Source organism: Girardinichthys multiradiatus, chromosome 24 (assembly GCF_021462225.1).
Source record: "Girardinichthys multiradiatus isolate DD_20200921_A chromosome 24, DD_fGirMul_XY1, whole genome shotgun sequence".
NCBI lineage: Eukaryota > Metazoa > Chordata > Actinopteri > Cyprinodontiformes > Goodeidae > Girardinichthys > Girardinichthys multiradiatus.
Genome location: NC_061816.1, coordinates 18540024 through 18554176, shown reverse-complemented (window position 1 = coordinate 18554176; position 14153 = coordinate 18540024). Strand labels below are relative to the sequence as shown.

Genomic DNA, 14153 nt, shown 5'->3' with positions numbered 1-14153 from the left:
ATTTAATCTCATTAATATATCTGTTCAGACGTTTGTTAGAGACCAACAAACACCCCCCTCTGCACAGGGAACATGGTGGTGGCAGCATCATGTTGAGGGGATGCTTTCTACCAGCAGAGGAGGTGAGGGTTGAGGGGATGATGGATCCAAATAAATAGAGTGATTCTGAACAAATACCTATAGAATGATGTGCAAAGCAGGTATAGACACACTCAAAACTATCTGGGACTGTAACTGCTGTAAAAGGTGGCTCTATAAAGGATTATTAGACAGCATCTCTGCTTCATTTACTTTAACAGCACTGAGAGGTCAGTGTGATACACTGTGGGCTGCTCTCTGCCTCTGGCTACTGTCCAAGGCCTCCAGCAGAGGTGGTCTTTGAGGGTTCAACATCTGTGTCCTCTATCTGTTACACTGGTAATGGGTGAAATACAAAACTGAGACTGAATCTGTGGTTTGGAGGAAGCTCTGACCTACTCCTGGGAATACATTACATTACAGTGCTTGTCTACTTGGTGTTTGGTCACAGCCCTGCCAGGAACTGAGGTGATGACCTCCATACCTGACTGTAACTCTAGAAATCTCCCTGAAGCTATAGATACTGTCTGGCAGCTGTAAGAGTATCCCAACTTGCTCACTGCAAGTGAAAGACACTTCTGTTGTTATTACATTTTAGGCCCCTTAAGTTTCAATTAAGTATCTTCAGATTCAAAGAGGACAGATGAGACTGTGGATTTAATCTGCCCACATCAGATTACTCACTGTAGTCTGATTTAATTCTTTAATGTATTCCAGCTTCTTCCATTTATCTAATGCCCATTTTGATGCTGACGGACCTCTACGGATATTTAGGTGACCGTAATATGTCAGCATGACCAACATGCTGTAGGAACTTCTGTCAGACAGGCATTAATATTGTAAATATTCCTTCTTGCCAACTCCAATAGTATTTTTCCACTTATGTCTATTATTAAATGTATATTTTAACTGAATGTTTATGATTTTCATTTACTGAAATCACACAAAACAGACTGAATATCCTGACAGAAATTTTTCATAGAAGTTAGGAAAAATTGGATACTTTTGTGTTCGGCGCCCTTTGTAGAACCACATTTTGTTGCATTTACACCCGGTATATCTTTACCAGCTTTCAACATCTACAGACTAAAAAAATGTTCACCAATTCTTCTTTTTTTCTGACATTTTGTGGCACCAGTGGTCTTTAGTAATCAGAGAGAAGATGAGCAGAGAAAGAAGGAAGACATGTAACAAAGGTCTCAAGGTGGAGAATCGACCCGATACCTCCGTCAAGGATTAATAACCATTCCACACCTGGATATAACTTCATCTTTGCAGCCCTTGCTCTCAACATTCCTGATATTATTTTCTGCATGGGTGGCTCCTATTTAGGTAAAAGACAATAAAATCCAGTGGAATCAGAGTAAATAAAGCTGAACCGCATGCCACACTTTTCAGATTAGTAAAAAATGTGAAAACCAGGCATTTTACCCCACGCAAATACAATCCCAATAACAAAAATACTATCAATATAGAAAGCAAAAATTTATTTACACTTTATTAAATGATGGAAAAAATAGCAAACTTAATTAACTTTACTAAGAAATAAACTTCATGGCCAGATTCTTCAGTTGCTATGATCTTGTGAATTTTAACAGGTCTGCCATTTAAGCAACCAGATTTCAAGATGACAGTCAATAATATATATAACTTTTACATTTATCAGAATTTCATCCATTGTTATTGCTGGCCTAGCACAAAACATGAAAGAATCCATACGCTTACCTGTGTAACTTTGTCTGTGACGTTATGTGTGCGGTCTTTGACTTTTGGGGCTATAATGGTCTTCTCAGAAGAAGGAGAGGAGGGGCACTTCTTTTCATTGTTTGCTTCAGAGAAGTTGAGGGTGATCAGGGGGATCTTGTTAATGGTGCTGTACTTGTTGAGATTGGAGTCGGAGGTGGAGCCAAGCAGGCTGGATTTGATGTGGCTGAGTGGCCCTGAAAGAGAAAGCGATAAGATGATAGCACCGATAAACAGTGACCCATGTTTTTATTAGGATTGTGAACTGTGGACATCAGAAAACAGTCGGGTGGTCATTTGTGTTGCGACAGAGGGAGTGAGAATGGGGAGGCCCTTACTGTTGGTGTATGTTGAACCACAACACTGAGATTACAACAGACACTGAAATACAAACTCTACACTCTCTGACTGACCCATCTCAAGTGAGCAGGTTGTTTAAAGCTCCTCATTAAAAGATAATGTTAACTCTCTGGCTGAAAGTAATGACCCAGGACAGAAATCAAAGACTGTAACCCAACACTGAAAACATTTCATTGTCTTAACATTGTTTGAACATACAGTTCATATAAATAAATGTTTTCATCATTTAAGGTTTTTATTGATTTATTTCAATAGATTATTTTTTTCTTTTTTTTTTTAGGATGGAATAACATGCAACTACAACGATTTTTAAAACAAGAATTGGGTTTACAAGTTTGAATTTTAGGAGTTTCTCTAATTTACACAAAGTTTAAAACCATACAGATAGAATCAGATATGTGCAAGCACTCACTTGTAGGAAGTTCATCCACAACCACATGCTGTTTGTAGTTATCAAGTTAATTCTGGATATACTGGGTATTTGACCATTCTTCTTGGCAGAATTGGTAGAGCTCACTTAAATTGGTTTTTATTTTTAACATGGTCCACAAATGTATTATGTATTTTTGAATACAAGGTCAGATCCAGTTTGGATGCATGTTTGGGATCATTGTCCCATTGGAACATCCATCCACCATCTAGCTGTTTAATCTGAGGTGAAGGTGAAGAATTTAGAGGTAGTCCCCCTACATCATTATTCCAATACTTCGTGCTATATTATCTGGTAGCAAAACAGCCTGATGTTGCCACCACCAAATTTGACAGCTGGTTGACAGTGTGTTTACCTTTGAAAGCCTCAGATGAACTCCTCCTAAACATGTCTGGTCAATGAGACCATCTAGCCCAGGCTTACATTAAAGACATTCTAGTGGTAAAATTAAATATGTAAAAATCAGATCTGTTTTTTGTAACCTGTCATTAGCATCCAATATTAGCAAAGAGCTTGATGAGAGCAGTTAGCATTACTAGCTTTTAAAATTTAACATCTTGGCACAAACTAACTTTCTATGTCACAGAATGACAAAGGAGCAAAGTTTCCAGCAACCCCAAAGTCTCTTTGCAGCTAGAAATTCCATTCAAATAGATTCTTAAACCTTTTGAGCTTCATTTGACTTAATTTTAAACCCCTCACAGATTCTGAAAATAGCTAACTTAAGACTTCTTTTTCTTCCACACCAACAACATTCACACACAGGAGTGTTATTTGTGCAACTTGTTAGGGCTTATGTTGTGGTGGGGTTTCTCTATGCCTCTTTGGGTGAAACATCAGGACATTGTGAAGTTACATACACTAATTGAAACCCTTGATTTTGGAACATACAGCTTCTTAGAAATGGCTGTCCTGATTAAGTTTTCACAGATTTAACTGGCCTTTCCCATTGTTTTCCATATCATTCAGTCCAAACAAATACCATTTATGCGTGCAAAGAGAAAGTACCAGCAATAGTCAATCATGATGACTAATAAGTTAATAAGCCTCATTCAAATCAAGTTAATAGACATTTGATAATCTTTAACACCTTTTATTGAGGGATTAAGGTGAATGTATGTATGTAAAGTGCCTTGCGAAAATACTCTGCCCCCTTGAACTGGTCAACCTCTTGCCACATTTTAGGCTTCAAACAAAGATATAAAATTCTAATTTTTTGCTAAGAATCAACAACAAGTGGGACACAATCGTGAAGTGGAATGAAATTTATTGGATGTGTCAAACTTTAACAAATAAAAAACTGAAAATGGGGTGTGCAATATTATTCGGCCCCCTTGTGTTAATACTTTGCAGCGCCACCCTTTGCTGCAATTACAGCTGCAAGTCGGTTGGGGTATGTCTCTATCAGTTTTGCACATCGAGAGACTGGTTGGATGGAGAGCGTTCGTTCACAGCAGTCTTCAGCTCTTTCCACAGATTCTCGATTGGATTCAGGTCTGGACTTTGACTTGGCCATTCCAACACCTGGATACTGTGGCTTAGTAGGAAGAGTAGTCGTCTTGCAATCAGAAGGTTGTGGGTTCGATTCCAGCTTCCTCCTGCCATATGTTGATGTGCCCCTGGGCAAGGCACTTAACCTCAAGTTGCCTACCGATCTGCATATCGGTGTATGAATGTGTTAGTGAGTGCAATTGGGTGAATGTGGCTCTAGTGTAAAGTGCTTTGAGCGGTCTGTATGACTGGAAAAGCGCTATATAAGTTCAGTCCATTTACCATTTATTTGGGAACCATTCCATTGTAGATTTGGCTTTATGTTTTGGATCATTGTCTTGTTGGAAGATAAATCTCCGTCCCAGTCTCAGGTCTCTTGCAGACTCCAACAGGTTTTCTTCCAAAATGGTCCTGTATTTGGCCCCATCCATCTTCCCATCAATTTTGACCATCTTCCCTGTCCCTGCTGACAAAAAGCAGGCCCAAACCATGATGCTGCCACCACCATGTTTGACAGTGGGGATGGTGTGTTCAGGGTGATGAGCTGTGTTGCTTTTACGCCAAACATATCGTTTTGCATTGTGGCCAAACAGTTTGATTTTGGTTTCTTCTGACCAGAGCACCTTCTTCCACATGTTTGGTGTGTCTCCCAGGTGGCTTGTTGCAAACTTTAAACGAGACTTTTTATGGATATCTTTGAGAAATGGCTTTCTTCTTGCCACTCTTCCATAAAGGCCAGATTTGTGCTGTGTACGACTGATTGTTGTCCTATGGACAGACTCTCCCACCTCAGCTGTAGATCTCTGCAGTTCATCCAGAGTGATCATGGGCCTCTTGGTTGCATCTCTGATCAGTCTTCTCCTTGTTCAAGATGAACGTTTAGAGGGACGGCCGGGTCTTGGTAGATTTGCAGTGGTCAGATACTCCTTCCATTTCAATATGATTGCTTGCACAGTGCTCCCTGGGATGTTTAAAGCTTGGGAAATCTTTTTGTATCCAAATCCGGCTTTAAACTTCTCCACAACAGTATCTTGGACCTGCCTGGTGTGTTTCTTGGTCTTCATGATGCTCTCTGTGCTTTGAACAGAACCCTGAGACTATCACAGAGCAGGTGCATTTATACGGAGACTTGATTACACACAGGTGGATTCTATTTACTTCATCAGTTATTTGGGACAACATTGGATCATTCAGAGATCCTCACTGAACTTCTGGAGTGAGTTTGCTGCACTGAAAGTAAAGGGGCCGAATAATATTGCAGGCCCCACTTTTCAGTTTTTTATTTGTTAAAAAAGTTTGACACATCCAATAAATTTCATTCCACTTCACGATTGTGCCCCACTTGTTTATTCTTCACAAAAAATTAGAATTTAATATCTTTATGTTTGAAGCCAGAAATGTGGCAAGACGTTGACCAGTTCAAGGGGGCCGAGTACTTTCGCAAGACACTGTACTTGAGTTACAGAAATCCAGATTCAAACTTGCTTGCTTAATAGTTGTTGTTAAAATGTATTAAAATTAAATGTATAATCTTCCACCCTGAAAAAAAAAAGTTCAAATAAGTCATTACAAGTCAAAATTATTATGACCATCCATGCCAAAGATGAGAGTATGTAACTTTCTGACCGGAAATGATTCATCCACAAAATGCTTCCTTATTCTAACTGCGTTATGCTCTCCAGGATTTCAAAGTATTTAAAAATAACTTGACTTGCACACATTAACTTCCTGGTTCATACAAAAGCATACAACTTTTCATGAATATGGCAACATTATACACACACGTACACTCACATGTGGTCTAATGAGAATGATCAGAAGTGAAAATCAGAATTGCTGATTCAGTTGTGTGAGCCAGCAAAGGAAGGTTTGCACTGCTTTACCTCCCTTTTCACCAAGAATGTTGCAGTGATTGAGAGTCAAGGACAGGGGAACAGACAGCTGACGATGAGAGACTGCATGCGCAGCTTCAATGCATGCCATAGTCAGGGTACATCACAGCAGTCATAAAGAATAACTTAAAAGAAAAAGCTGAAGCCATACCCCCAGCCATCCAGGAGCGTGATACTAGCAGACGAGGGGAGAGAAGAAATAGGAGGTAGAGGGGAAAGTGGGATTATGGAAGGCTGCTTGTATCGTAGGGACATGGGTGTAAACAACAACATTGTGCCATTATCAGACAATCGTTTTGGCAGCTAAAGGAATAAATTGTTAGAGAAATGAAAAGGGATTCTGAGGTGAGATCAGAGAGCTGATGCTGCCAGGTACACTTTTATGACTCAATCCTAAATGAAAATAATGCATTAGGCATTTTTGCTTCACAAAAGCAATCAGCGCCTCATAACTTTTCCTATACTTTGTCACGTTACAACCACAAGCTTTAATGTTTTTTACTGGGATTCTAGGTGACAGACCTAGAGTAGTAGTAGTAGACTAGTAGTAGTGCTTAATTGCTGAATAAGGCTGAAGTAGGAGAAGACAAGGTTTCCAACATAAATCTAGATGTTCTGTAAAGACCTTCGAAGAGACCTAAACTTAACTTTTTGACCAATAAATAAAACACCATGCATGGTGGAAAACTAGCACTGGACATCATCCTGCATCATCCACATGGTGATATACGGTGAGGGTAGCATCATGCTATAGGGATGCTTTTCTTAAGCTGCAACAGGGATGCTGGATGAAGCTGAATGCAATACAATCATAGAAGGAAACATTTTATAGCTTAAGACTGTGGTGGAGCATATGCATGCCACACTTTTCAGTTTCTTATTTGCTATGCACATTTGAAAACCATGTATCCTTTTGCTTCCACTTCAATCAGGCACTGCTTTGTATTGCTCTATCATATACAATACTAACACATGCATTGAAGTTTGTAGTTGTAATGTAACTTTCAAGGGGAGTCGATACTTTTGCAAGGCACTGTATAAATAAACTGCTCTATATACAGGGTTTGGACAATGAAACTGAAACACCTGGTTTTAGACCACAATAATTTATTAGTATGGTGTAGGGCCTCCTTTTGCGTCCAATACAGCGTCAATTCGTCTTGGGAATGACATATACAAGTCCTGCACAGTGGTCAGAGGGATTTTAAGCCATTCTTCTTGCAGGATAGTGGCCAGGTCACTACGTGATAATGGTGGAGGAAAACGTTTCCTGACTCGCTCCTCCAAAACACCCCAAAGTGGCTCAATAATATTTAGATCTGGTGACTGTGCAGGCCATGGGAGATGTTCAACTTCACTTTCATGTTCATCAAACCAATCTTTCACCAGTCTTGCTGTGTGTATTGGTGCATTGTCATCCTGATACACGGCACCGCCTTCAGGATACAATGTTTGAACCATTGGATGCACATGGTCCTCAAGAATGGTTCGGTAGTCCTTGGCAGTGACGCGCCCATCTAGCACAAGTATTGGACCAAGGTAATGCCATGATATGGCAGCCCAAACCATCACTGATCCACCCCCATGCTTCACTCTGGGCATGCAACAGTCTGGGTGGTTGGGGCTTCTCCCAGATGTGCGGAAAACAGTAAAGGTGGACTCATCAGAGAACAATACATGTTTCACATTGTCCACAGTCCAAGATTTGCGCTCCTTGCACCATTGAAACTGACGTTTGGCATTGGCATGAGTGACCAAAGGTTTGGCTATAGCAGCCCGGCCGTGTATATTGACCCTGTGGAGCTCCCGAAGGACAGTTCTGGTGGAAACAGGAGAGTTGAGGTGCACATTTAATTCTGTCGTGATTTGGGCAGCCGTGGTTTTATGTTTTTTGGATACAATCCAGGTTAGCACCCGAACATCCCTTTCAGACAGCTTCCTCTTGCGTCCACAGTTAATCCTGTTGGATGTGGTTCATCCTTCTTGGTGGTATGCTAACATTACCCTGGATACCGTGGCTCTTGATACATCACAAAGACTTGCTGTCTTGGTCACAGATGCGCCAGCAAGACGTGCACCAACAATTTGTCCTCTTTTGAACTCTGGTATGTCACCCATAATGTTGTGTGCATTTAAATATTTTGAGCAAAACTGTGCTCTTACCCTGCTAATTGAACCGTCACTCTGCTCTTACTGGTGCAATGTGCAATCAATGAAGACTGGCTACCAGGCTGGTCCAATTTAGCCATGAAACCTCCCACACTAAAATGACAGGTGTTTCAATTTCAACCCCTGTAGGTGGCAGGGAAGTCATAGGTCCAATAGAATCCAGAATAAGCACTGCTTTTCTGAGGTCTTATTAAATAACTTCCTAGTTTGGCGGTGTGTGTATACACAGCCAGGCTTCTATTCATTTAGATGTGGCAGCATAGATTCAGAGGGCACACAGAAAAAAACAGAGGTTAAAGACAGTGGGAGGTATCACCGTAGAAAGCTTCATTGATTTTCTTCAGTAGACAACAAGCAGGAGAGAAACAGAAAGTGTTGCTTCATACATGCGCGTGCACAGGTCAGTGTGTTCCCTTTACTGAGCCCTCCCTGAGCGACTGGCAAGGGTCAGACAGTACATTCACACGTCAATTAGTGCCGCGCCAGTCTTTCGAGAACTTACAAACACACCGTCAGTCATCCACAAAGGCATTTGCATTCAACATAAACCCTCTGTGGAGAAATCCATGCAAAGAAGCAGGCTTTGTGTATTATTCATGTCTTATCCAACAGGCGTGCCAAAAGAAGCATAAGTCCAGGTTGCAGCAAGCTGCTGTTGGTTACCTTTGATATTGCGACCATTGTCTGTGAGGAGGAAAAAGACAGAGGAACTGCAGGTGAGTGAAGAGATTTGGTTTTCAATCATGATAAATGTGGCATCAAACCTGTAATTGCACCCTATGGAGAGTTCATTACAGTGAACTAGACATAATGTATTAATGTGTCATAATGTGTTGGCCAGTCTCAGAGATTACAATGAAAATTGTACTTAAGGGGTGAAGTAGACTGACTGGGCTGGAGGGTCACTTTACAACCAGCTAAAGAAGAGGAATTATGATGATGGTGGTACACAGTATAGAATGCTATTTTTAAAAAAGACAGAAATGGACAACTATATCTAGGTCAATCTGGAATAGAAAATATTTTAAAATATATATATTTATATGTTATATGGCCCATATAAAGTCATTGTTATACCTTTCATTTAGAGCACACAGGGTTTCTACATCTTCATTCAGGGGGTCTCCAGAGTGGATCATTGGCCTCCATCTCATCCCATCCCTACCATCCCCCTATGTCCTACCAGCCCTGTGCAATTCTGAAGTAGTAATTGTTTTTCAGTACAAAGTTTAGTTATTAAGAATGAATGATCAATGAAGTTATTTTTACATTGCAATCCAGTCTGCCTCTCATATTTAAAATAATGCTACTTTCTCCAAAACCAAACATACAGGTCCTTCTCAAAATATTAGCATATTGTGATAAAGTTCATTATTTTCCATAATGTCATGATGAAAATTTAACATTCATATATTTTAGATTCATTGCACACTAACTGAAATATTTCAGGTCTTTTATTGTCTTAATACGGATGATTTTGGCATACAGCTCATGAAAACCCAAAATTCCTATCTCACAAAATTAGCATATTTCATCTGACCAATAAAATAAAAGTGTTTTTAATACAAAAAACGTCAACCTTCAAATAATCATGTACAGTTATGCACTCAATACTTGGTCGGGAATCCTTTGGCTGAAATTACTGCTTCAATGCGGCGTGGCATGGAGGCAATCAGCCTGTGGCACTGCTGAGGTCTTATGGAGGCCCAGGATGCTTCGATAGCGGCCTTTAGCTCATCCAGAGTGTTGGGTCTTGAGTCCCTCAACGTTCTCTTCACAATATCCCACAGATTCTCTATGGGGTTCAGGTCAGGAGAGTTGGCAGGCCAATTGAGCACAGTGATACCATGGTCAGTAAACCATTTACCAGTGGTTTTGGCACTGTGAGCAGGTGCCAGGTCGTGCTGAAAAATGAAATCTTCATCTCCATAAAGCTTTTCAGCAGATGGAAGCATGAAGTGCTCCAAAATCTCCTGATAGCTAGCTGCATTGACCCTGCCCTTGATAAAACACAGTGGACCAACACCAGCAGCTGACACGGCACCCCAGACCATCACTGACTGTGGGTACTTGACACTGGACTTCTGGCATTTTGGCATTTCCTTCTCCCCAGTCTTCCTCCAGACTCTGGCACCTTGACTTCCGAATGACATGCAGAATTTGCTTTCATCCGAAAAAAGTACTTTGGACCACTGAGCAACAGTCCAGTGCTGCTTCTCTGTAGCCCAGGTCAGGCGCTTCTGCCGCTGTTTCTGGTTCAAAAGTGGCTTGACCTGGGGAATGCGGCACCTGTAGCCCATTTCCTGCACACGCCTGTGCATGGTGGCTCTGGATGTTTCTACTCCAGATTCAGTCCACTGCTTCCGCAGGTCCCCCAAGGTCTGGAATCGGCCCTTCTCCAAAATCTTCCTCAGGGTCCGGTCACCTCTTCTCGTTGTGCAGCTTTTTCTGCCACACTTTTTCCTTCCCACAGACTTCCCACTGAGGTGCCTTGATACAGCACTCTGGGAACAGCCTATTCATTCAGAAATTTCTTTCTGTGTCTTACCCTCTTGCTTGAGGGTGTCAATAGTGGCCTTCTGGACAGCAGTCAGGTCGGCAGTCTTACCCATGATTGGGGTTTTGAGTGATGAACCAGGCTGGGAGTTTTAAAGGCCTCAGGAATCTTTTGCAGGTGTTTAGAGTTAACTCGTTGATTCAGATGATTAGGTTCATAGCTCGTTTAGAGACCCTTTTAATGATATGCTAATTTTGTGAGATAGGAATTTTGGGTTTTCATGAGCTGTATGCCAAAATCATCCGTATTAAGACAATAAAAGACCTGAAATATTTCAGTTAGTGTGCAATGAATCTAAAATATATGAATGTTAAATTTTCATCATGACATTATGGAAAATAATGAACTTTATCACAATATGCTAATATTTTGAGAAGGACCTGTAATACCATTTTGTAAAGCTTTCCTTCTACATTTTTCACCACCACTGCATGCTGCCTGCAACTTCTTCTTGACTTGTCTTGTGTACTGGCTCTTGCTGCAGACTGCTGACCACAGGTACCTCACTCATCCACGTTTAATGCCTCTAGTAACTTTATGTTCCACATGTCTTCCTTTCATTGACAAACATTTTTTCTGTATTTTCTCCACTGTTTTTCGTGTCCCTTCTCTCCAGAACATAGTTCCACCTCTTCAGGTTCTCTTCCACCTCCTCCCTACTTACTACAGATCACAATGTTGTCTGTGAATATTCCTGCCTCTGTCAACTTGCCAACACCACTGCAAACAAGGATGGGCTCAAAGCTGATCACGTACTACCAAACTGCAAATGTGAATATGCAAACTGCCCCAAAATGATTATCCTGCCTACATAAAAGTTAAGAAAGTATAAATTATTTAGTTATGTTTCTAGGTTTTATGAGTGCTAAATAGGCTACAACCACATGCTGTATCCTAACAAATGTTAAGGAAATAAGAATGATTACTTAAGGAATATTGCCTTTCCTTAAATGGTGTATTTCTCCTACCAGAACAAAGTTATTGTAGATCTACTTGTGTGCATTTACAAACTGAATCAAGATAATGTTCTCAGAGAGGAACCATCAACCATTTACTCTTGTGATTGCTCACCGAGCTAACAAACACCAGACAGAGCTGGTTACTAGGCAAACAAATCCAGCTCTTGCTAAGATTATTAAGATTTAAGGTGATAAGTGAATATGAAAACAGTCTTCATGTACATCTCTCAACAGACTACAGTAACTTACTCAGTAAGCAATGTATTTATGGCTCATTTAGTTAGGTAAAACCCACCTTCACTGGCATGCCTGTCCCTGAATGTAGTTTTGAACTTGGACCCAAACCCTTCAATGTCATGTACAGATGAGGCTCGGCGAATACTACACATGCTCTCTCTGGAGGGAGTTGGAGTAAGGCCCGGGATTGACGGTGCAGCAGTAAGTGTATCCTCTTGGCTCTGGTGTTGGGTCAGGGCAACAGCCTGACCCTGGTAGATCCGATCCCAGGGTGCCTTGGGGGATGAGTGGTCCAAGGGCCCCGACACCGGGGTTGAGCAGTGGCTGGGGCCGATTAGAGAGCGGGTGTCGTTAGCATAGGAGGGACTGCAACTCTCACGAGTAGTGGGAAGTTGGTAATCTCGTGTGGCCACCGAGCCGTCACTGTGTCGAGGAGAGTCCACCATGACTGCGTCAGGGTCCTCTTGGGGAAGGGACTGCTTGCTGATGCCCAGGAGAGGTAAGGCTGGGAAACGGAAGCGGAAGAATCTTCCTCTACCTGATAGGGAGAAAGCAGAAGAGCAGTAGTGTCAGGATCCTTCATGTTCTGGCAAATAATCTCTTTCTAACACCAGATTTTTTTAGATATTAAGATGTCAAACTGAGAATGAAATGTATCAAGGCTACTGCATGAAGATGTAAAATACCATGGAAAAGTACCAAACTTTCATAATCCTTCATAAATTTGTCAAGTTACAACTCTTATGGAATAACGGCAAGAAGAAAACCATTATTTAACCATTAAGGCCTGAAGTATCAGAATTAACTTTATTAGCCATGTTTTTGTGCACAAACAAGAAATTTGACTTCAGTTTCAATTATATAGTCAACATCAGACCAAACAACAACCACAATGTGTAAAAACAGAAATAAATACGGACAAGGAGCAGTAGATACAAGTGTGTATTTGTCTCCGTATAATAAGAGGGAAGGCAGTATGCGTATTTATTTCCAGCACGGAAGCTGACCCCTCTGGCTGTGAGGTGTTCATTGTGTTCAGAGAGACAGCCTGGGGAAAGAAACGGTCTCTGTGGTGGCTCGTTTTTGCCATTAGCACTCTGTAGTGCCAACCTGAAGGTAAAAGTCTAAATAACCTGTGACCAGGATGTGTGGGGTTAACAAAGAGTTCAGCTGCTTTTTTTCTGACCCTAGACCTGTACAAGTCCTCTAGGGAAAGTCAGCCCTGATTATAGACCTAATTGTTCTTTGCCACCTGGACCTGTCATGCTTTTTAAACGAGCCAAACTACACAGAGATTGATGAGCACAAAACAGACTAGAAGATGACCGGCAGCTCCTGTGGAAGGTTGCACTTTTTGAGTTGCCATGGGATGTAAAGTCTCTACTGGGCCTTCTTCTGAACAGTGTCTATGTGTGAGGACCATCTCAGGTCCAGAGAAAGGGTGGTTCCTTGGAACCATGATCCCCTTACAATCTTCAACACTGTCGACTGTGTTGTAAGGGGAGGCAGTGTCTGGATCGGTCCGCTGAGGCGTGGCCATTTGTGTACAGAGAGAAGTACAGAGAGAAAAGTGTGTGTGGGGGGGGCAGTACTGATTACTGATGGCTTCCCAGCCTCACCTGGTGCTGCCAATCAGTCAGTAAGCTGGTAATCTACTGACAGGTGGAGGCCGGCGCTGGGAACTAGGTGAGCTTGTGGTGGAGGATGTCTGGGTTGATGATGTGAAAGCCTGAGCTGAAGTCTACAAACAGGATCCTGGCATACCAGCCTGGTGGTTGAGGTAGCGCTGGATGAAGTGTGGAACCTGTTTGCCCGATAAGCAAACTGCAGGAGGCCTGTGACTTCCTTCAGATGCTTCTACACCAGTTGCTCAAAGGATTTCATGACCACTCATTTAATCCTCTGATTGTGGGTTTCTAATGGGATGATGGTGGAGCATTTGAAATAGGAAGTGATCTCACACAGCTCCAGAAATTTGTTAAAGATATGAGTCAACATGGGGGTTAGTTGGACAGCACAGGTTTACAGGCAGAGAGGGGAGATGCCATCAAGATCCAGAGATTTCTTCCCATTCAGACGCTGGAATACTCTATTAACATCTTCCCCTTTGATCTTAAACGCAGGCAGGGGGAGAGAAGTAGAGTTATTGGTGGATGCAAGTCGACCCTTTGTGTGAGGTGTGAAAGGCTGGTAATCAAACCTACAGAAGAAACTGTTCAGATCCTCAACAAGGCAGG

General features: G+C 41.7%; 1 protein-coding gene across 4 annotated transcripts in view; it reads right to left on the bottom strand.

Moving 5' to 3' along the window:
* The window catches only part of kcnh7 (potassium channel, voltage gated eag related subfamily H, member 7), a 103463-nt gene that overhangs the window by 42001 nt on the left and 47309 nt on the right, over positions 1–14153 (bottom strand). For 2 of the 4 annotated variants that reach the window (XM_047355763.1, XM_047355764.1), the window contains exons 4-7: positions 11975–12454; positions 8827–8847; positions 6146–6169; positions 1804–2018 (exon numbers count right to left, since the gene is read on the bottom strand). In XM_047355763.1, coding sequence (XP_047211719.1) covers positions 1804–2018; positions 6146–6169; positions 8827–8847; positions 11975–12454 — 740 coding nt within the window. The remainder of the gene's footprint in view (positions 1–1803; positions 2019–6145; positions 6170–8826; positions 8848–11974; positions 12455–14153) is intronic. The other 2 variants (XM_047355765.1, XM_047355766.1) reach the window with 2 other exon arrangements.